The 21889-nt window shown below is 35.8% G+C and overlaps 1 protein-coding gene and 1 long non-coding RNA gene across 2 annotated transcripts in view; one reads left to right on the top strand and one right to left on the bottom strand.

The window, feature by feature from the left end:
- The window catches only part of Rb1 (RB transcriptional corepressor 1), a 135862-nt gene that overhangs the window by 53024 nt on the left and 60949 nt on the right, over window positions 1–21889 (top strand). Inside the window, exons 9-17 of the mRNA XM_085698726.2 lie at window positions 1589–1666; window positions 8218–8327; window positions 9226–9303; window positions 12160–12247; window positions 15756–15872; window positions 19632–19688; window positions 19772–19803; window positions 19890–19966; window positions 21310–21506. Of these exons, the coding sequence (XP_085554852.2) occupies window positions 1589–1666; window positions 8218–8327; window positions 9226–9303; window positions 12160–12247; window positions 15756–15872; window positions 19632–19688; window positions 19772–19803; window positions 19890–19966; window positions 21310–21506 (834 nt within the window). The remainder of the gene's footprint in view (window positions 1–1588; window positions 1667–8217; window positions 8328–9225; window positions 9304–12159; window positions 12248–15755; window positions 15873–19631; window positions 19689–19771; window positions 19804–19889; window positions 19967–21309; window positions 21507–21889) is intronic.
- LOC148120248 (uncharacterized) lies at window positions 15283–21340 on the bottom strand. Its single transcript, XR_015739480.1, has 2 exons — window positions 21207–21340; window positions 15283–18224 (listed from the first exon to the last, which is right to left on the bottom strand). It is a non-coding gene; the product is annotated as an uncharacterized LOC148120248 (long non-coding RNA).

Below are 21889 nucleotides of genomic sequence, written 5' to 3'. Positions count from 1 at the left end.
ATTACTTTCTTCAAGAGTCTAGGTTTTGGAACCAAAAGGATTCTTACAAATAATGCACCCCACTTCCTTATAGTAATGAGTGATATGTTTCCAGAGACCGGTCGCTCATCACTCACTGAGCCTTTGGTCAAGTTTAGGACATCTGGGTCTTTGCTCATTCCACAGATTTTCCCTCTCTCATAGTTTGGTTATTGAAATTTTGCCTACAATTCATCAGATATGTGAAATGTTACATCTTTGAAATTCTGGCAACTCGGGGAAGCAGTGAGGATCCCTGTTTCCAAGACTGAATTAAAGAAGTATTAGAATTATTACCAAGATATCTAGGCTTTACCACTGTGGCTCTTACTGTCATGAATATCTGTATCTGTATGAATGTATTAACTTCATATAGAAGCCTAAATGCTTGCTTTTCAGCTTTCTAGAGCCACAAGCCCCCCTCCCCCAAAAAAAAACACGCTGACAGGGTAGCTGACGTAGTGCTGTCTCTGTTCTCCTGTTTGGTCGGAAGGGAGCACATAGTAGTCAGTGTGCTTTTCTGATTCCCTGGATGTTTATAACATGAGTAGTTACATCTGATTTTGAGGATTACAATAAATAGGTTTTTAATCTTAAGGAATTTGTTCTTGGAATTTAAGATGTTTAGTTATTATTCAAGTATAACTAATAAAAACTTTAGTATTTTAATTGACACGTGACTAAAATAGCATTTATGGCTGTATCACTATTGGTTAATTATACTAATTGATTAACTACTAAATATTCCAGGTAAGTGTGAACTAATTAGAAAATAAATGTACTATTTGTTAGAAAGAAAAATCAATAAATGTAGACTACAAGTTTGGAAAGGAAAGTTAGTAAAAGAAAAACAGTTAGTTAAAAATTCTATAGTACATTGCACTTACAGAGCAACCAGTAATCTGTTTTCCAAGTGCCACTTTAAAATACTGGCTTCAGTGGCTCTGTGTGCCACAAACCCCATTTCATTAGTAATTTTCCACTTAAACTCTGTTTTATGGTCAGAAATCTATATTAAAAAGTAAGTAATTGAAACAGTTATAAATATGATTAGTTGAATATACTGTAAATGTCATGTAGTGACATTTCACTTGTATTTTAATAAATAAAACTTGCCTGAGGATCAGAAAAGTAAAACAGCCACACTGGCCAGCCTTACCAATCATGCAGCTATACACCTTTAATCCCAGTAGCCATACCAGTTTGCCATAGAAACCAGATGGTAGTGGTGCGCACCTTTAATCCCAGCCCTAAAGAAGAATAAAAAATGGGGGGAGACAGCACTCGGCTCAGTCTCATTCTGAGATTCCTGGAGGCAGGATCGCCATTTCGGGCTGAGGTCAAGGTAAAAGCCATTGGCTGGCTGCTTTGCTTTTCGGGTCTTCGGGTTGAACCCCAGTTTCTCTTTAAATTTTTGTTAATCATGATGAGTTTTTATTAATCATGCTTTATGTCAGCTAACACTGTTAGTGTGGATAGTTACCGAGACTGGATTTTATTTTGTTTTAAAATTTAATCTCTTAATATTGTAATCTTAGATGTATATATATTTGAATGTTATATTTTTCAGGTGAAAAATGTTTATTTCAAAAATTTTATTCCTTTTATGAATTCACTTGGAATTGTATCATCTAATGGACTTCCAGAGGTAATTTAAAATACAATTCAAATAAAATTAGTATGGTTTGTTTGCGACTTTGGGGAAGGAGGATAATTGCTTATTTGTCAGTTGTTTATTTCCCAAGGTAAATTTAGCTGAGTAGAATTGTAAAGTTAACATTGTTCTATGCTGAAAAAGTTTTTGGTTTGTTTTTGTTTACTTGTTTTGTTTGGTTTTGTAATTTTGAGGCAAGGTTTCTTTTTTCTGTGTAGTTCTAGCTGTGCTGAAACTCATTCTGTAGATCAGGCTGGCCTCTAATTTATGTAATCCACCAGCCTCTGCCTCTGTCCAGATTGCTGGGATTAAAGGTGTGTGCCACCACGATCCAGCAAGGTTTTTTAAAAACATAGATTCAAAAGTGTAAGTAAGCATAATTTATCAAAAGACATAGAATTAGAAAACTAGGCTGCTAGTTCTCTATTTGGATTGCTAACTAGTTCTTAATTTAGGAATTCACTTAGTATTTGTTTTATGTTCAGTGTGTCAAGTGTTGTGCTGGATAATGTGGGTCCAGAGATTAATTTTCAGTCACTATCGTAATGAGCTAGTGGGAGAGGCAAACTAGGAAATAGAACACTGCCAGGAGAGCCAGCCACAGTGGTGCATGCCTGCAATTTAGTACCAGAGCACAGGAGGATCTTGAGTTTAAGTCTGAGGCCAGCCTGCCAGCCTGTTCTTGTTCTCTCTCTGTCTCTGTCTCTGTCTCTGTCTCTGTCTCTGTCTCTGTCTCTCTCTGCAATAAAAAACAAAGAGTTGATTCTTTGAAAAGATAAATGAAATTGGAAAACCTTGAGCCAAATGAATCAGAAGAAAGAACCATCTTAATAAAATTAGAGATTGAAAAGGAAACATAACGGACACCAACAAAAATCAGAGGATTATTAGAGCACCTTTGAAAACTATTATTCCAATAAATTGGAAAATCTAGAAGAACTGGACAAATTTCAAGACGTTCATAATGTAGAAAATTAAACCAAGAGCCTATAAGCAGATCTACTACAAACAGTGATATTGAGATGGCAATAAATCTGTCCACTGGAAAAGCTCAGGTCCATTGCCAATATCAGAAATGTTCCTCACAGTGTCCCATGACTCAGGGAGGGAAGGAATGCCACCAAGATACCAAGACAAAATGAGAATCCATAGCTTCTTCAACAAGGGATCCTGGGAAAGCTACATGTAGAAGAATGAAATTAGACTCCTGGTTTTCATCCTATAAAAATCTTAAACTTTATCAAAGTTTATAATGGATGATCAGAAACTGAAACTTCTACAGAAAAACATAGGTAGAATACTTTAAGGTAGAGGTATGATTTTTTTTCAGGAAAAAAGAAAGACTCTGATAGCTCAGGAATTGAATGAGACTAAAATGTTCTGTATAGCAAATGAAACTCTTGAATGAAGAGACAGCCTATGGAGTGAGGTGAAGTCTTTGGAAGATATAATTTTTTATGTATCTAATATATAGATTACTGGTAGGAATATAATTAGTCTAGTCTTGATGCAGCCATTAAGGAGGTCCTGAAAAAACTAAAAAATAGAACTACTATATGACTTACCTGTATCCCTTCTGGATATATGCCCCAAAGACTCTATGCCAACATACTGTAAAGATCCTTGTATATTTATGCTTATTGCTGCTCTATCCACAATAACTAAGTTATAGAATTGGTCTAGATGTCCATCAACAGGTAAATGGTTGTAAATGTTGATTACATGGTAAACCAAGGCAGGTGAGGTTGGTTACTAGTTAGGCTAAGCAAACAGTTTGAATACACAGTAGGCTAGCAGTCTTAATTTGTAAGGGACCTTAAGGTATATAATTTACCTTGGCTATGAGATCCAACAAAAGTTCCATTCTCTTAGAATATAAGAGATACTTTCAGAATATTTCATTACTACACAGAAAGACAAAGAAGAACAATATTGTGTGGACGGAAGTTTAGTGTACCATCCAGTCCCACAGCCATTCAGTTCCAAAGAAACACACAGAGTACTATAACAATTATAAACTGTTTTGCCTATTAGCTCAGGCTTATATTAACTAGGACTTACAACTTGAATTAACCCATAATTCTTGTCTGTGATAGCCACATGGCTTGGTACCTTTTATCAGTAAGGTATTCTCATCTTGCTTCCTCTGCATCTGGCTGATGACTGACTCTGCCTTTCCTCTTCCCAGAATTCTCTTAGTCTGGTTGCCCCACCTATACACCCTGCCTGGTTACTGACCAATCAGCGTTTTTTATTAAACTAATAGGAGTAACAAATCTTTATAGTGTACAAGAGCATTATCCCACATCATTTCTCCTTTTTTTCCCTCAAAACAAGACCCTGAATCTCATCTCATTTGTTTTGCTTTTTTTTCCTGGCTGTTATTCATAACAACTTGTAACCAATACTCTAAACAAAGACAAATGTCCATAATCCATTTCTCTTTCTTTTCTCTCCTAAGCCTATGAATACTTTTAAGCACACTGTAAACCGTTTAGATGTTTTTTCTTTTTCCCTCTGAATTTGTCTTTACTGTATACCTTTATCTTTTTCTGACAACATTAGTCTTTAATCTGCTAAGCAACATAACTAGGATTAAAGCCACAGTTTTGGCAGATGGATCTGCCCTATTCCTTGGCCCTACTTCCTGAGAGTTTAGCTTTATGGTGGAGATACTGGCCTAGCCACATTTTTTTTTTACCACAACTCTGTACAGTCTCTAGATTCATGCCACTACCAAGAAGCAAGCTGCTGGCTGCTCATAAACACCATTTCAGAGCCTCTGAAAAGAGCTGTGAGGGTTTTGCTGCTAATGCTGAGCTTCTCTATAGGAGCCATGCCTCTACTTGTTTCAGAGCCCACTCAAGACAATGCTGGTACCAAGAAGCTGTGCTTGATTCTGTTCTTTTCTATCTAGGATGCTCTTTTTAAAAGCTTTCTCAGGCTTTATGTGGAAATTCTTGCCTAACATTTGGGCACCATATATGTAGACAGAAGTTTCTGTCCCACCTGGTCCTGCAACCATTGAGTCCCAAAGAAACAGAGGCTTATAGCAATTATAAACTGTTGGGCCTGTTATCTCAGGCTTATTATTAACTATCTCTTACAATTCAAATTAACCCCATAATTCTTGTCTATGTTAACCACGTGGATTGGTACTTTTTATCAGTGAGACATTCTCATCTTCTTCCTGTGTGTGTGACTGGTGACTACTCTGCCTTCAAGAAAAGTTTCAGTCTCTTAGAATATAAGAGATAGTTTCAATATATTGCACCACCTCACAGAAGGACAATAGAAGGACAATATTGAGTTCTCTCCCCCCCCCCTTCTCTTTCTGGTTCATTTGAGACAGTTTCTCTGTATAGTCCTGGCTGTCCTAGAAATCACTCCATAGACCAGGCAGGCCTCAAATTCAGAGATCACCCATCTCTGCCTCCTGAGTGCTGTGTGATTAAAGGCATGCACCACCATTGCCAGGTTGTGTAGTTGGTTTTTTTGTTTGTTTGTTTGTTTTGTTTTTTGTTTTTTGTTTTGAGACAGGATTTGTCTTTAGCTTTGGAGCCTATCTTGAAATTCGTTCTGTATACCAGGCTGGCCTGGAGCTCACAGAGATCCTTCAGTCTCTGCCACCTGAATGCTGGGATTAAAGTTGTGTGCCACCAACACTTAGCTTTTTGGGTGTCCACCACCCAACTCCCAAATAAATCACACAGAGACTTAACTCTTTCTTATGAATGTTCAACCTAAGTTTGGCTTATTTCTAGCCAGCTTTTTTTAACTTAAATTATCCTGTCTACCCTTTGCCTGTGAACTTTTATCTTTTTCTATTTCTGCATATATTTTTTCCCTCTTATTCTGTATCTGGTTGTATGGTTGGGTGGCTGGCCCATGGCATCCTCCTCTCTTCCTTTTTTTGTTACCCCCTTTTTTCTTTTTCTTCTTTTATTTATTCTCTCTGCCTGGTAGTTCTGCCTATTCTTTCTCCTGCCTAGCTATTGGCCATTCAAGCTTATTATTAGACCAGTCACAAGCAAAACAACACAGCTTTACAGAGTTAAACAAATGCAACATAAAATAATGTAGCATATCTTTGCATCATCAGTAAGCCATAAACAAATGTAACACATCTTAAAATATTATTACACAGCATGGTTGAGACCTGGTCTTTTAGTAATCTTATTCCTACTTTAGGCATCAGAAACCACGCTGTTCTGACATCTAAAAAGAGTGTTAACGTTTAGGATAATCCCCCACTCCTTTAAAAAGGATTAGTTTCAATGAATACTTAATGAAGTTTCTTAAGAGAAACTTCACATTTTCAGTATTGCACATATAATTGCCAGTCAGATGGTTGCTAGTTTGTGTTTCTCTAAGGTAGGGCAGTAGTAGTCACTAATCTTAGCTACACATTAATAGCCATTCTGCCAAGTTTAATTATGTAGGGAAACATACAATTTGCATTTTTGGGTTTCATCTACTATTCTTTTTATAATGCAGTTTTAGTTCCCTCAAGGTTAAACATTGACTTTGAAAGTCACAGAAATGGCTAGGGAGTGTTGCTCAGTGGTAGAGTGCCTGTTTAACCATGTAAAATGTCCTGGGTTCTATCTATAGTACTGGAACAACAAACCAAACTAGGTAGAAAACACTTCAGGAGTTAAGGGCTTGATTCAGTGGTAGAATGTGTGTCTAATATGTGCAAGACACTTGGTTCTTGTATAGTGATATTTCATTTGTATTTTAATAAATAAAGCTTGCCTTAAGATCAGAGAGTTAAAGAGCCACACTGATACAGACAAGGCAGTGGTGACACACACTTTTAATCCCAGGAGACATGCTAGTTTGTCATAGAAATCAGGTGGTAGTGGTGCATGCCTCTAATTCCAGCAGTAGAGAGGAATGTTAGAGATGAGGAGACAACTCTCAAACACAGTCTCATTCTGCAGTTCCTGAGGTAGGATCTTCATTTTAGACTGAGGTAGAGGTAAGAGCCAGTGACTGACTGTTTTGCTTTTTCTTCAGGTTGAACCTCAGTTTCTCTCCCTGGGTTTTTATTAATTGTGCTACATTCTTCCCTAACACCAGAACAAAAAAATTCATAGCTGACTATTGAACATCGTTTTTAAATCATGGTTATAATAAGAGACCAGAACCAATAAATTGTAGTTTCTAGCAATTGAAAAGATATGATAGAAAGTAAATTGTAAAACTGTTAATTAGGTGTTTTCTGTTGTCATGACAAAACATCATGACCAAGGGAATTTATAAAAGAAAATGTTTCATTTGGGGCTCACAGTTGCAGAGGGTTAGAGCCCATGGCCCTCTTTGTGGAGAGCATGGCACCCGGTGGACAGGTAGGCATGGCACCAGAACAGTAGCTGGAGGCATGTATATGAATCCAAAAAAAAAAAAAAAAAAAAAGGGAAGAAGAGAGAGCTAACTGGAAATACTGGAAATAGTGTGGCTTTTAAAACCTCAGAGCCCACCCACCCACAGTAACATACCTCCTCCAGCAAGGCCACACCTCCTAATCTTTCCCAAATAGTTTACCAACAGGAAACCAAAAATTAAATTATATGATCTTATGGAGGCCACTCTCATTCAAATCGTGACATTAGGATACTTAATTGGGCTAATTCTCTTGCCAAAGATACTAAACTAAAAAGAGGCAGAGTGAACCAGAGGATTTAAAAAAGATTGTTTAAAATTTATAATTGAGAGGATTTATTGTGTTTAGAGAAGTGCTTTGTCTTATATTGAGAAAACAGTAGAAGATAAAAAGTGAAGGATATATGGCATGCTTGAAGAATTAGCAGTTAACTAATTATGAATGAGATTGGGAATTCAAAATTGAAAACCCTGAAATGTGTTACTTTTTTTTGAAGCACTGATATGACCACAAATGAAAAGTTCTACTCAGGACACAAAAGTATTTTAAAAGGTGATGTAAAATTACCTTCATGATATGCATATAATATGCTCCTGTGACAAATCTTTTTTTATTTGCCAGTAATCAAAATGAAAAAAAGCCTCTAAAATATTAAATACTTTTGGTTCTAAACATGTTAGTTAGGAAATGTTCAACCTGTGATGACTATTAGTGTGGTCAGCACTGTATTGTGGCATTTGATGGTCCTTGTCTAACTACTTTAAATTCTAATAAGTGCAGTATATACATAAAACAGTAAAAAAAATATTGAAGTTTAATGTATAATAATCTTTTTTTTTTTTTTGGTTTTTCAAGACAAGGTTTCTCTGTAACTTTGGTTCCTGTTCTGGAACTAGCTCTGTAGACCAGGCTGGCCTCTAACACAGAGTTCTACCTGCCTCTCCCTCTTGAGTGCTGGCTTTAAAGATGCTTGCTACCACTGCTCAGCCTTAATGTGTAATATTCTATAGTTTACTTTTAGACAGGTCTTAATTTGGATGTGGACTCAATGTTTTAAAATTAAATGTGCATTGTACAAAAAGTTCTGTAGTGAAATCTACTTGTGTATCCTAGGAGAGAACACTAGAAGGATAATTGCCAATTTCTTTCTTTTGAGGTTGAAAGTCTCTCTAAGCGCTACGAAGAGCTTTATCTTAAAAACAAAGATTTAGATGCAAGACTATTTTTGGATCATGATAAAACACTTCAGACTGATCCTATAGACAGGTATTGCAATGATATGTTTTTATATATTGACATGCTTCTTTATATGGATTGTATATAGATTAAGTACTCAGATGTTATATAGATTTTTACTAACTTAGAGATCTTTTAACATCTTTTATAATAGATTATTCTCAAATGTCTTTATGTAGTGCAATGGCAATACTCTAAGTGCAGTTTAGTAACTAACAGATTTAGTGTGAATTATGTACTATGACAGTTTCCTCTGTTTCTTTCCTTTTTTTTTTTTGGTTATTTAGATATTTTTTTTAAATGTGTACCAAAAGAAAATGATTCAATTAATTAGTTTACTCAGGTAGTGTCTCTTTCATTTCATCCTTTTTTATCAATTGTTGGCCATGTTGATATTAAAAAAAATTAAGAAGAATATTATCTTGATTTGTTGAGTAAGATCCTTAAGATAGGGAATGGCTGAGAGTATTACTGTTTTGACTGGTCATATGTAAAGTTAATTTGACTCTTTTAAAAGAATACTTACTGTGGAATGAAAACAATATGATTTAGAAATTAAACATAGTAAAATGTTTTTAGTTTTATCTAACTAGAAATGAAATCTTTGGATAGCATAGTACACTGAAAAATGTGAGCTGCTCTGTTTTAAGATCCCACACAGCTCGGCTGTTAAGACCAGACTGTGGCCGTCAGTGTTTGGTGTGCCGCTTTGCTGCAGACCTGTGGGAGGAGACCCGTGTTTAAGAATGATGGTGAAAAACTCATCCCAGCAGCACTTCGTTCTGTGTCACTTCTCTTTCTGAGAACATGTGCATTATGCCCTGAATAATTTCTTAATTATTGTTATTTATTACTGATCAATAACTTCTTTTTTGACCCATAACACAAATTGTAAATTTCAGTATGAGTTACTTTACTCATCCTTTAGTTTTGAAACAGAGAGGACACCACGAAAAAACAACCCTGATGAAGAGGCCAACATGGCTACGCCACACACTCCAGTTAGGTATGCATTTTCCTCGTTCCAGCTTTCATTGTAATTCTTTATTAAGTGCTGTATACGTACTTCCAACTTGTTTGACTTGGTATTTGCACAAGTAAATATTTTATGACTTGCTTAGATGACAGCTCTTACTTGTTTGTTTTTATATATAAGGAACATAACTCAAAATATATGTTCCTTCTCAGAAAGAAAAAGCATCAGCATTTGATGTTGCATAACCTAGAGTTATTTTTATATCCCTTTGTGACTCATATCCCACTCCAGAATCTGTTACCAGAATCTGCATACTCCAGAGCATTTCTTGAGTCTGTGTGCTTTCCTCTGTTTCTGTCTACTCTCTCTACTTTTGTGCAAGGCAGTGTTCTTTTTCTTGAATTTGGGCAGTAGCTATCTGATAATACCCTTCATTTCTTACAGTTGTAGCTTTCCCTACCAACAAATTTATTCTCCACAGAGTCCCCAAATAATATTCTATGAATGTAAATCAAATCATGTGTGTGGACGGCTGCCCAAAGCTTCTGGTTACTTCTAGTTGCATTTGGAATACAAATCAAATTTCTTAACAGTCGCTGAGACCTTACAGGACTAGGTTTTTGTCGCCTTGCCAACCTCATTTTGTTCTTGGTTACTCCTTATTGGCCGCATACTGGTCTTCTTTTAGTTTTTGAACTATCAGTGCTTTTTTACTTCAAAGCTTTCATACTTGGCATTCTCTATTGAAATTCTTCTTTCTATGGACTGCTAACTATTCCTTTATGTTCATAATATAAGTATAAATCCATTTACATATTTATGTGTTTTTCACTAATACCAGTAATAGCCTTTAAATTGCTTTCCATATGGATCGTGGCTTTTCTGTTCATGATTTCAATAATTAAGCCCCAGCATGGTGGTACATTGTAAATAAGCAGTGATACATTTCAAATGACTGTAGTTATGTAAACAGACTCATTTTCACACCAGCAGATCAGTACACTTATGGACAATTTGATGAAGTAACAGAGATGCTATGAAATTATATTTCAACTGAATTTTACTAAGAGGTAGTAGTATTGTATGAAAAGGCACTGAGATGTGGCACAGCATAATGTATATGGTAACTATTAGCTGCTCTGTATTGGTTGTAAAATGAGGGAATGGAGCAGCAGGAATAGAAAACAGGTATTAGTATGTCATCCTCAGCATGCTGTACCTGGTGCGTGATGTGGCCTGTGTTTTAAATCAGTGATAAATACAAGTAAAGATAAAAATAGATTTGATTTCTCAGATAAGAAGTTATTTTTTTCCCAGTTGTTTTCCTTGGGATCAAATTCAAGGCTTTGTACATGCTAGATAAGTACTTTATCACTGAGCTACATCAATATGGCCCAGAGTTTTTTTTTTTTTATAACTTTGCATATCAGTGGTTCATGGGAGAAGACTGAGTACAGAACAGACTAGGAATGGAGCTGTCGGTGTATCTTAGAGCTTACATCAGGGTGCAAATTAGAATAACCTGAGGAACTCTCTTCATTCTACATGCCTCTGCCTTTTATTCTTAGTGAAAATCTCTGGACTTGACCTATTGGAGTAGTTCAATGAGACATTCCAAAAAGCTGAAGCAAATGAATAATGGTGGTAATGAAGGAACAGTAACAGGTTTGATAAATGTGATGGATTCATTTTTAGTTTATCAGTCTTACAGCATTTATGTAGATGTCTAGTAAGCAGCAAGATGTAAAAGCATGGAGTTATCAGGGCAGGGCGAGTTAAAAACATAAAAGTATATGCATCTGCCCAAAGAGTAGGTGGTAAGGATTGACCTGTGAGGAAGCTGTCATGGGAACTGGATAGAAGTTAGGCTACAATGAACTGGTATGGCTTGGGAGGCTAGAGTATAAAGTCAAGAATCTGAGGGAAGGTGTTATGATCAAGAACGAACAAGTATTTGAGTCTATTGCTTCAAATAAGTCTGCAGTCTTGTTTTTATCAGTCACTTGTGGCATTGCTTATTTATAGTAGCTATAGAAAATGCAATGTGTGAAAGTTGGAGTGTAGAGAAGTGTAGTGATATCACTGCAGAGAAGCCCAGCCAGGCTTCTACAAGACTTCCTGCTACTACAGGACTGGAACACTTATCTTTTTATATATAATGCACAAGTGTGTGTGTGCATGCAAAACTATAGAATTATGGAGGTCCTGAGAGACTTGGCAAGTTTGATGCTTTAGCAAAAGTAACTTAAAATTACTCTGGGCTTTATTCTTCTCTCTTGAAGATATCTTTAAAGGCACTTTCGATTCTTCACTTGAGTTTCTGAATATCTTGCTGTCTTTATTTGAAAGTGTATAATATTTAAAGACAAGCTTAGTGGTTCTTTATTTTAATCTCCAAATTTGGAGGGATACTGAGTCAAGAGGGTTGTTGCAAGTATATATAGTATATATACTATATAGTGAGGCTCTCCGTATCGTGGAGAGTGGGGCATTGACACTTAATTGTCATATGTTCTTGAAAGAATAGCATTTTGATGCAGGTTACCTATTCATATCACATAAAAACTTTAAGGTATATTTTCTTGAAAATTCATTAAAAGAACAATTCTCTATCAATAGTATTGGTACTTAATTTTATTAGTAAGTTTATCAGTTCTATAATTATTGATAATACTTTTATGAAAGTTAAGTAAAAGTAAATTATTTTAAGCTGCACTTGGTAAGTGGTTTTTATTTTATTTAAATAGGGGTCTTATTTTAGGGAATTTCAAGATAAATTGGATACACAGTGTGTTAAAAGATGTGCTTAAGTAATAGTTATATTTCATTTTTTCTTCAAAATTTTTCCTTTGTTGCTAATGCTTCTTCTTGTGCTTTATTCTTTAGGACTGTTATGAATACTATCCAACAATTAATGGTGATTTTAAATTCTGCAAGTGATCAGCCATCAGAAAATCTGATTTCCTATTTCAATGTAAGTACTTTGTAAAATCACTTTTTTGGATATCTTGAAAGAAATTTGAAATTAGAAGCCAAAGTACTAAGTATATTTTAAAACATGTCTTCCATCTACCATGTACTTATTTAGTATCTTTTTTGTTGCTTTTGAACCTCCTAGATTTGATGATTATTTTATTAAATATTGTTAGTTTTAGTTTTTCTTATGTTTACTATTTTCCTTACAACTTAGACATTCACCTCTGGGACATTTTTTTTTTCATTCCTTCTCTCTCTCCCTCTCTCTCTTTTTCTCTTTTTCTCTCTCTGACTACTGCTCAGTATGATGCTTTTTTAAAATTAATTTTTAAGTTAGCATACAAACAATGAGTTCCATTATTCATACATAAGCCCCACTCTACATTGTAATTTATCTACCCTCTCGAGTCTCCTTGCTACTCCTTCCCCTTAGTCTCCCCGCACTTCTGCTTTCACATTGCATATTTTCCATTGTCTCTTCACTCGTTTCCCCTTCCCTTAAGGCTTCTTCCTTTTCCATCATGGTCTCCTTTCTCCTTTCATGCCACCCTCCCTCCAGTTTCAATCTAGATTCTACTTATGAGTGATCTAAATTACACTAATAGGTTTCCTGAGGCTAGCTTAGTTTGCTTGATATAATGGTCTCCAGTTGCATCCATTTCCTGACAAATACAATTTCTTTTTTAGTAGTAAATGTAATTCCATTGTGTCTGTGAAAGACATCCGTGTTGGGTACATTTCCTAGCACTTGCAAATAGTGCAGCAGTGAACATGGAGCAAGTGTTTCCTCTAGCTGTTTACCCAAGAGTAGGATAGCTGGCTCTTAGGATAATTCTAGTTTCAGTGTTTCTGACAAGTGATGCTTGACATAGAGGGTCTCACATAAATTTAGGTTGTCTGGTTTTTGTTTTGTCTTTTTCAGAAACTTCCATTCTGACTTCTCTAGTGGCCATATCAATTTACTGATGTAGGTGTGTCTTTTTATGTGTTACTTTTATTGGTTAATAAAGAGACTGCTTGGCCTGATAGGTCAGAACATAGGTAGGTGGGGAAGACAGAACAGAATTCTGGGAGGAAGAAGGCAGTGAGGCAGATGCTATAGCTCTCCTCTCCAAGATGGACACAGGTTAAGATCCTTTTCTATGGTAAGCCACCACCTCGTGGTGCTACACAGATTATTAGAAATGGGTTAATCAAGATGTGAGATTAGCCATTAAGAGGCTGAAATTAATGGGCCAATCAGTTTACATTGTCACCAGGACCCTCACCAGCATTTGCTGTTTCCTTTTGATAACCGTTCTGTCTAAAGTGAGATGGAATCTCAAAGCAGTTTTAATTTGCATTTCCTATTTTGCTGAGGATCCTGGATACTTTCTATAATATTTATTGCATATTTGTATTTCTTTTGAGAACCATCTGTTCACTCTATTAGCCAAATGATGATTAGATTATTTAGTTTGGGGTGCTTACTTTTATAGTTCTTTGTGTATTGTAGCTATTAATTGCATGTTCCTAATGTGGTTGGCAAATGTTTTTCTCATTCTACAGGCTTTCTTTACTTTTGCTAATTGTTCTCTTTCCTGGGTAGTGTTTATTAATTCATGTAACCCCAACTGTCAATTCTTGGGATTATTTTTTGTGGTACTAGAATAACCTTTTCATAAAAAACAAGTTGACATGTTGGAACAGCTTTTTCTTAGGTTCTCAGATATTGCAGACTGCCAAGTATATTCACAGCCATAATGGAAGGTCAGTTGGACTTGTGTCTGCTTGTCTTCCTATGGTTTATTCTAGTGTTGAGTCTGTATTGGACAAGTACTCCATGCCTACTTATCCTGTCTTCACTTGGGAGCTTCCCTTTGTGCATACCAGAGGCTTATGATCACATTTAGTTTTGCAGTGTGTCACCCTCCCCAAACTCATTTTTCCAGATGCTCCTGGATGCCTAAATCATTGTGAGTATAAGAATAACTGCATGCAGCGGAATTGAGATCTGTAGAGAATAGGTGGAGAACCCGTCTTTGTACTTTGAAAACCTCCCAAGTGTTAATCAGCCGATAGCAATTAGACTGTTATCATTTCAGACTTCTCATATTATAACGAGTGAATGGCAAATCGATGGTTCCGTGGTTAATTCACCCACTGACCTTAGGTCCAGGACTTTCTTAACTCCCAGGCCATTCTCAGCCCATGAGGTCTGTTTCCAGCTACTGAGGGCTAAATGTTTTACCTTATGCACTTTACTGTATGAGTTGAGCCTTCTGCCTTTTGACTTGTCAAATTCTAAACCCCTTTCCTCCAAAGTTATCCCTTGGGATTGTCTTTTCCAGGGTTTTGGCAGGTTAAAAAGTCAGGTCCCCTGACTCATGATTATTTCCTACTTCCAGACACTAGGTAGTTCAGTTTTAGATATCAAGTTCCATCTCACCATGGTCATTGTGTTTGGAGTCCTACTGAATAACAAAATAGGTTTCCTCTCTAGTTCCCGTATGTCAGCTATGAGAGTCCCTGTTTGGTCAAAACCCTCACCTACGTTTGAGGCTCAGAGGACTCCATTCTCTTTTAATTTTTTGGATGAGGCTTTTGCTTTCCCTCCCCCTCCCAGCCAGGGAGCCACAAGTAGGAGCTGGTTTTGGCATGGCTTTCTTCTTTCCAGGTGTCTGTCACTACTTTTGTGATTTCCAAAGCTTTTCTCTTTATTTCTTTGGAATAGAGGATTGGTTTTCTTATTCATATTCTCGCATTGTCTTACACAGGACAGTTTCCAGTCCACCCTTTTATCTAGGAGTCTTCTTTGTTTTTTCTTTAGATATTCTCTAGCAATTTCTTCTTTTAAAATTATTTCTTTTAATTTTGAGATTCTGATAAAAAATAAGTTATTTCCTCTTCCCTTTTCTCCCTCTAAACCTTCCCACAGCAATTTCTTTCAAAAAGTAAATTTTAGTTAGTTTGGGGTTACTGATAATGTGGTTTGAGGTGTGTGTGATTTGTGTGTATATGAAATAGATATTATAGGATGGAAAAGCTGATAAATCTTTTGTTCATAGCTTTTATTTGTTTAAAACAGCTGTTCTCAACCTTTAGATCACAACCCCTTTGGGGGTTGCATATCAGATGTCCTGCATATCAAATATTTACATTACAATTCATAACAGTAGCAAAATTATGGTTGTGAAGTAGCAATACAATAATTTTATGGTTGGGGGTCACCACAACATTAGGAACGCTATTAAAAGGTCACAGCATTAGGAAGGCTGAGAACTACTGGTTTAAAACTTTATAGAACAGTGTACTTTTCATTACATTGAAAAATTTTGGTTTGAACATACAATGGATTTCAATGTTGTCTGGTTATATTCTGTATTGTCAGTTATTTTGTTATAGTGAAAGTGTTTACTTGCTTCTACAAACAAACAGCAGATCAAAGTCATTTACTGTGAAAGAGAAAAATGATAACTCTTGTCAAATAATATCCTCAGCATTTTTTCTGTTTATATTTCTTCAAGAATTGCACAGTGAATCCCAAAGAAAATATCCTGAAAAGAGTAAAGGATGTTGGACACATATTTAAAGAGAAGTTTGCTAATGCCGTGGGGCAGGGGTGTGCGGACATTGGAGTACAGGTAACCTGAGTGTACATCTGCTAGTGCCACAGTGTAGAAATCATCTGTTCATGCAGCCTGTGCTGTGGGCTATGGGAGTATTTGTGGAGAGTATAAGAGAATGGCAGGTGGCATTTGGCCCAGTTGCTGTGCTTGCTGCTATTGATGGGAAACCGTAGGTGAAATCCCTCTTCAGCCCAGTATACAAAACAAAAACGAATATGCAAATTATAGCAATTTAAAAATTAAGAGAAAAATCTATGATTCTATGAGTGGGATTGCATTATACTACCACTTGTCATTGTTAATATTGAGCAATACTATTTTAGAAATAAACTAATATATAGTAAGACTATATGGATTGAGTTACAGCCTGGATTGTATACATCGCTCTGCAATTTATGAGTTGTGTAGTCTAGAACATGTTGTTTAAGTTCTCTGATGCTGCTTCTGGATCTGAATTGCTTACGTGCCATTAGGGTAATATGTAAAAATAAATCTAATACTGTAAGTACTGTACATATTTGTAACTGGAGGTTCTCTCCCACCTGTCAGTTCCTGAATAACCATTCTGCAACTTAATATTATTTTCAAACTGTTTGACCTGTTAGTTCAAGCTTATTTATCAACTAGCTCTTACAACTTAAATTAACCCATTTCTATTATTCTACATTTTATCATGAGGCTTGTGACTTATTACCTTACATCTTTTCTGGTGGCTTCTGGCATCTCTCTTACTCTACCTTCTTTCTCCCTTTATCTTTGCTTGGATTTTTCCATCTGACTCTATTCTGCCTGGCTATTGGCCAAATCAGCTTCTTTATTAACTAATGGTAATAAAAACATATTCATAGCATACAGAAGGACATCCCACATCATCTCCCCTTTTCTGTCTAATTAAAAAGAAAGGTTTTAACTAACTTTAAGATTATAAAATTACATGTAACAAAATGGTTATCAGGCAGGAATTATAGTTACCATATTTAGTCTATTTGTATTTGGCAAAATTAAAATATTCTATCATCTATCCTATCTTTGTGAGTCTAAAGTTTTTTATATAATGTATCTTTTATCATAACTAAGGAAAATTTTAACTATCTAGTCTTCAACTTCATCAAAGACCCCAGAAGAAAATAATATTACCTGAGTAAGCAGGAAGTACACTGTAAGCAACTTCCAAAACTCTAGAAATGACAAAGACATCTGGCTGCCTGGACAGTCACCCAAAGTTCTATAATGTTGGGGCATCCATCTTCAGCCTACAGGCCTAGAGAATCTGGCAGATTTCTCAGTGAAGCAGGAAATTTGAAATTATCCCACCTATATTGGCAGCAGCGTATCAGTCATTTTCCTCTGTGTCCTGCAGAATATCTGGCAGACTCTTCCATGAACCATAGTCCAGCAGGAACCCTGGACTATCCCATCTTGTTTTGGCAAGTTCTGCAGTCATTTTTCTTTGGGTCCCACATGTCCTGTTTATACAGCATACAGTCAAGTTGTCCATGCAAGAACAGTTTCTTGTCCAAATGACTAGCCTTGCCACATGGAAAACAAACGCCATAAGGAACTTCTTTGATGCCACCATCCCCTTGAAGTAATTGGTGTAATTGAAGTAATTGCCAGGAGCAGAAGTGTCTCACTGTAGAGAAAACCTAAGTTCATAAAATATTTTAAATGCCATATTTTATAGCTCTTTGGTGTGTTTGAAGACTCCCTATCCATCTGAAATATATCTCCACATATCTAGAAAACCTAACTAGCATGACTGTAAGTTTGACTATTACAGATGACTATTAATTTGTAGTTTTGACTATACATTATATTTTCAAATGAGCTACATAAACATAATACCTTAAACAAGAGTAAAAATATACATATAGTATAACAAAATTGACTTTTAATTTGTGTCAATAAACCAAAATCCATACCAATAAAAAGTATTTTAATCAGTAAAAAGATTAACAGTTGTTTTTGGATTGAAGTAGATGCATTGGTTTACCTTTTTATCATTTCTGTATCATATCCTTCTTTTTTCTTTAGAAAGATATTGACTATGACCATTAATCATTTATAAACACCCCCTTTAAATAAAACCAAACATTTATAAACATTATTTTGGGAATTTGGGTATAGTTTTTTACACTACTTCCTGCTGATTGGGGTCACTGGTAATCTTATATGGATCCTGAAAAAATCTAAAATTATGGGTAAATCTTGACTGTAGTAGTCTGTGAGGCTGCATGTCTCAGCCAGTTGTCTTGAAGCTGTTCTGAATGTTGGATCACCTGGGCCATTGCTCTCATGGAGACCTTTCAGGGGGTCGTACTTGATCAAATCATATTAGGCTGGAAGGAATCCACAACTTCTCATCTTCTGTGGAAACAAAAACAGAACCTCTTTTCCGAAGCAACACATCCTTAGAACCAAATTTTGAAGTCAAGATACCTTTATGTTGGTTTATCTTAGCAGCTTTCACAATCAAGTATTTCTCTGCAGTTAGTTCATTAACAGTCAAAAATCCAAAGAAAACACAATAGTATACGTAATCCAGACTCTCTGCATTTTTCATTTTTATGTGACTTTTTATATTACTTTTACCTTCTCTTTAAAGACTTTGTTGTAGTTTTTAAGTGTTTTATTACTTTCTATAACTGCCTATACACATTTTCTTTTCCCGAGCCTCCGTACTTATTTTTAAAACATATTGACCCATTTAGAGGTTTCTGTTTCGCTGAATCTGTCCTTATTGTGTATCTGTAATCTTTTTTTTTGATCACTGTTTTAAACTGTTAAGTAGGCGTGGCTAGTACCAGAGTGGCCGATTTGGTTGTTGGCTCTGCCCTGTTTAGCTTTTTAACATGGTCAAAAGCCATTAACCAATGGTAATAAAACATATAGATGAGAAGGGCATCTCACATCACATATTTATTCTAGTATGGTGAGTTTATGTTTTGATGCTACTGGTTAGTTTAGACCATCAGTATTCAACCTGTGGGTCATGCCCCTTTGAGGGGTCAAATGACCTATTCACAGGGGTTGCCTAAGATCATCAGAAAACACAGATATAATCATTATGTTTCATAACAGTAGCAAAAACAGTTCTTAAGTAGCAATAAAAATAATTTTGTGGTTGGGGTCAGCACAGCATGAGGAACTGATTTAAAGGGTTGCAGCATTGGGAAGGTTGAGAAACACTGGTGTAAATGATTATGTTTAAAATTCTTTTTAATGCATGTAGCACTTAAGTTCTTGTTTTAGAATAAAGTAATATTGTGTGTGTATGTGTCTGTAATTCAAACACCTATTTTTTTATTTATGGAACTAATTATTTGTTTAAAACTTTTGCTAATTAGATCAACTTTTTTGTTTGGTTTTAGCTTTTGGCCTGTGCCAGTGTTGCTGAGTTTTACAAACAGAAACTACTCTTTCAATCTTAGCCATTTCAAAAACAAATGTTCAGCATCACCAAAAAGATTATATTAGATATTTAAAATGCTTAAAATAGTATTGGCATAGTTCTCTGTAGAGCAAGTGACACTGGCTCAAATGGTGCAGAGGAACACAATTAGTTACTACACATACTAGTCTGGTTCATTTTTCAGGATTGCTAACCACTAGTTTATATTAAGCCTTGGAGTTTGAACAAATCTAGCCTTTATGATCTCTCGCTAACCATGTTTCTAGAAGGGGCAGAGTGTCTTTCAAGAAAAGACTTTAAGAAAAGTTAGTTCTGTTTTTGATTTTCTAAAACAATTTTATTGTTTTCTCTTTTGTTTGTAGCGATATAAACTTGGGGTCCGATTGTATTACCGTGTGATGGAATCCATGCTTAAATCAGTAAGTTAAATAGAATAAACTAAAAAAACAATTAATGCTGTCATAAAGTTTTAAATAACTTTCTAAAAAATTATCTGTTTCAGGAAGAAAAACGTTTATCCATTCAGAATTTTAGGTAAATATTTTCTACTTTTAATAAAACAATTTCTTTATATAAAAAGCCATATTTATTTATAATTATTTATTCTTTTCCCTCTTTAGCAAACTCCTAAATGACAACATCTTTCACACGTCTTTATTGGCCTGTGCTCTTGAAGTTGTAATGGCTACATATAGCAGTAAGTCAAGTTTTAATAAATATGCACTATAACATAATTTAAAGTAAATAAGCTCTTAAGTTATGGTGTGAGTTCTTCGTTGTTACTGTTTTTGTGTATATCTGTGTGGTGAGAAGAAAAGGTCATACTGTATATCAGTACATAATGAACACTGTGACTGTTCCAGCCATTTAAATGGTTCAACATAACAATCATTTCAGGTCATCTGTGGAGGGGGTAAAATTTTATGAGATGTCTGCTCTGAGCATATTGAATCCAGGAAAGGTAGCTGCTGAAACTGGTGCTACAAAGTCTTATGAACACGTAAGGTACACAGGAGTGTTGAAGAACAGCCAGCTGGTGCTTGTATGTAGCACTGCTGGCTCTCTCTGCTCAGGAGACTAAGAGCAGGAATCCACCAGAAACCGGATACTTAGTAGTAATAGCTGCTCGTACAATGGCTGTGAAAATGTAATGATTGCTGAAAATAGCAGAATAAAAGCCCAGTAACTGTTTTTAAAATATAATTTGAAAAATATAATACTTTTCAAGCATTGTTGTAAATAGTAGAAAGTTTTACTTGCAGAACAAAAGAGGAATAGTCATCTAAAGATACAGCTGCGCAATAAAAGAAGCTAAATTAGTAATCACTGAAACTGGACCCTCGTAAATAACCACAGCCTGCATATTTTTAAGAGAGGTCATTTTTCCAACAATGTTAGCAAAGTCTCTTTCCCATTCCTTTTTGCAGTGTTGAGAATTGAACCCAGGGCAGGAACCAGGCACTGTTTTTTAAGACAGGAGCTCACTAGGCTTTGAATGCAGTCTATACCCTCACCAAGTCTTGAACTTACAATTCTCCTGCCTCAACCTCTTGTGTATCTGGCATTATAGCCCTACAGCACCAGACTTGAAGCAGGATATGACTATGTAGTGCTAGCTGTCCTAGAACTCGCTCTGTTAGACTAGGCTGGCTTCTGCCTCCCGAGTGCTGGGATTAAAGGCGTGCGCCACCACCGCCCAGCTACTTTGCTAAATCTTAGAAGCACCATTGGTCTTCCCAACCCAGTAGTCATGGCAGTGAAAATGGGTGTGGTAACACATGCCTGCCTGGATATTAGTGAAAGCCCTGTACACCTGTGCAAATTCGATAAAAATTATGAAAAATGTGTGCACTTACACTTAAAATTTGGAAGCCTATTTCTTGTGAGTCTGTAGATCACAGAATAAAAAATACCCGTTTTAAATAAGAATTGCTTACCCACTTTTCTCTTTGTCTTGATTCCATGTGATAAAGTCTTCCAAATCTCATCAGTTCTGTTCTTAACATTTCATGTTGACACATTTTTCCCTCTTATTTTTAGGAAGTACATCACAGAGTCTTGATTCTGGAACCGATTTGTCCTTCCCATGGATTCTGAATGTACTTAATTTAAAAGCCTTTGATTTTTACAAAGTGATTGAAAGTTTTATTAAAGTGGAAACCAACCTGACAAGAGAAATGATAAAACATTTAGAAAGATGTGAGCATCGAATCATGGAATCCCTTGCATGGCTTTCAGTAAGTGACTAGCTAAATAACTGAAGGTATTCATATGTACATGGCTAACTACCTGTTAGTGAGAAGTTATTTATTTAATGAATAATCTGTGTCTAGCCTATGAATCAAGTGCAGTGTAAGAATGGATTTTGTGTGAGTGCGTGTGCATTCATAAGTGTGAATGCAGGTGTGTGAATTGCTTATTTTCTTCTGTGAACAACACCAGGCCAGTTGACCTGCTGCCTGTCCTAGACCATCATCTAGTGTGTTTGTTTAGGAGCAAGTTTTCACAAAGCTTGGCACATTAAGTTGAACTCTTACAAAAAATTATTGAGGTGATTTTTTAAAATCCAAATGTTTTCTTGATAATATAAATAGTTATATTTTTCAACAAAATTAGAAGT

The sequence above is a fragment of the Myodes glareolus genome, chromosome 12 (assembly GCF_982192425.1).
Source record: "Myodes glareolus chromosome 12, mMyoGla1.1, whole genome shotgun sequence".
Classification (NCBI taxonomy): domain Eukaryota; kingdom Metazoa; phylum Chordata; class Mammalia; order Rodentia; family Cricetidae; genus Myodes; species Myodes glareolus.
Note: the sequence above shows the minus strand (reverse complement) of the source record. Positions and strands in the feature narration are given on the sequence as shown.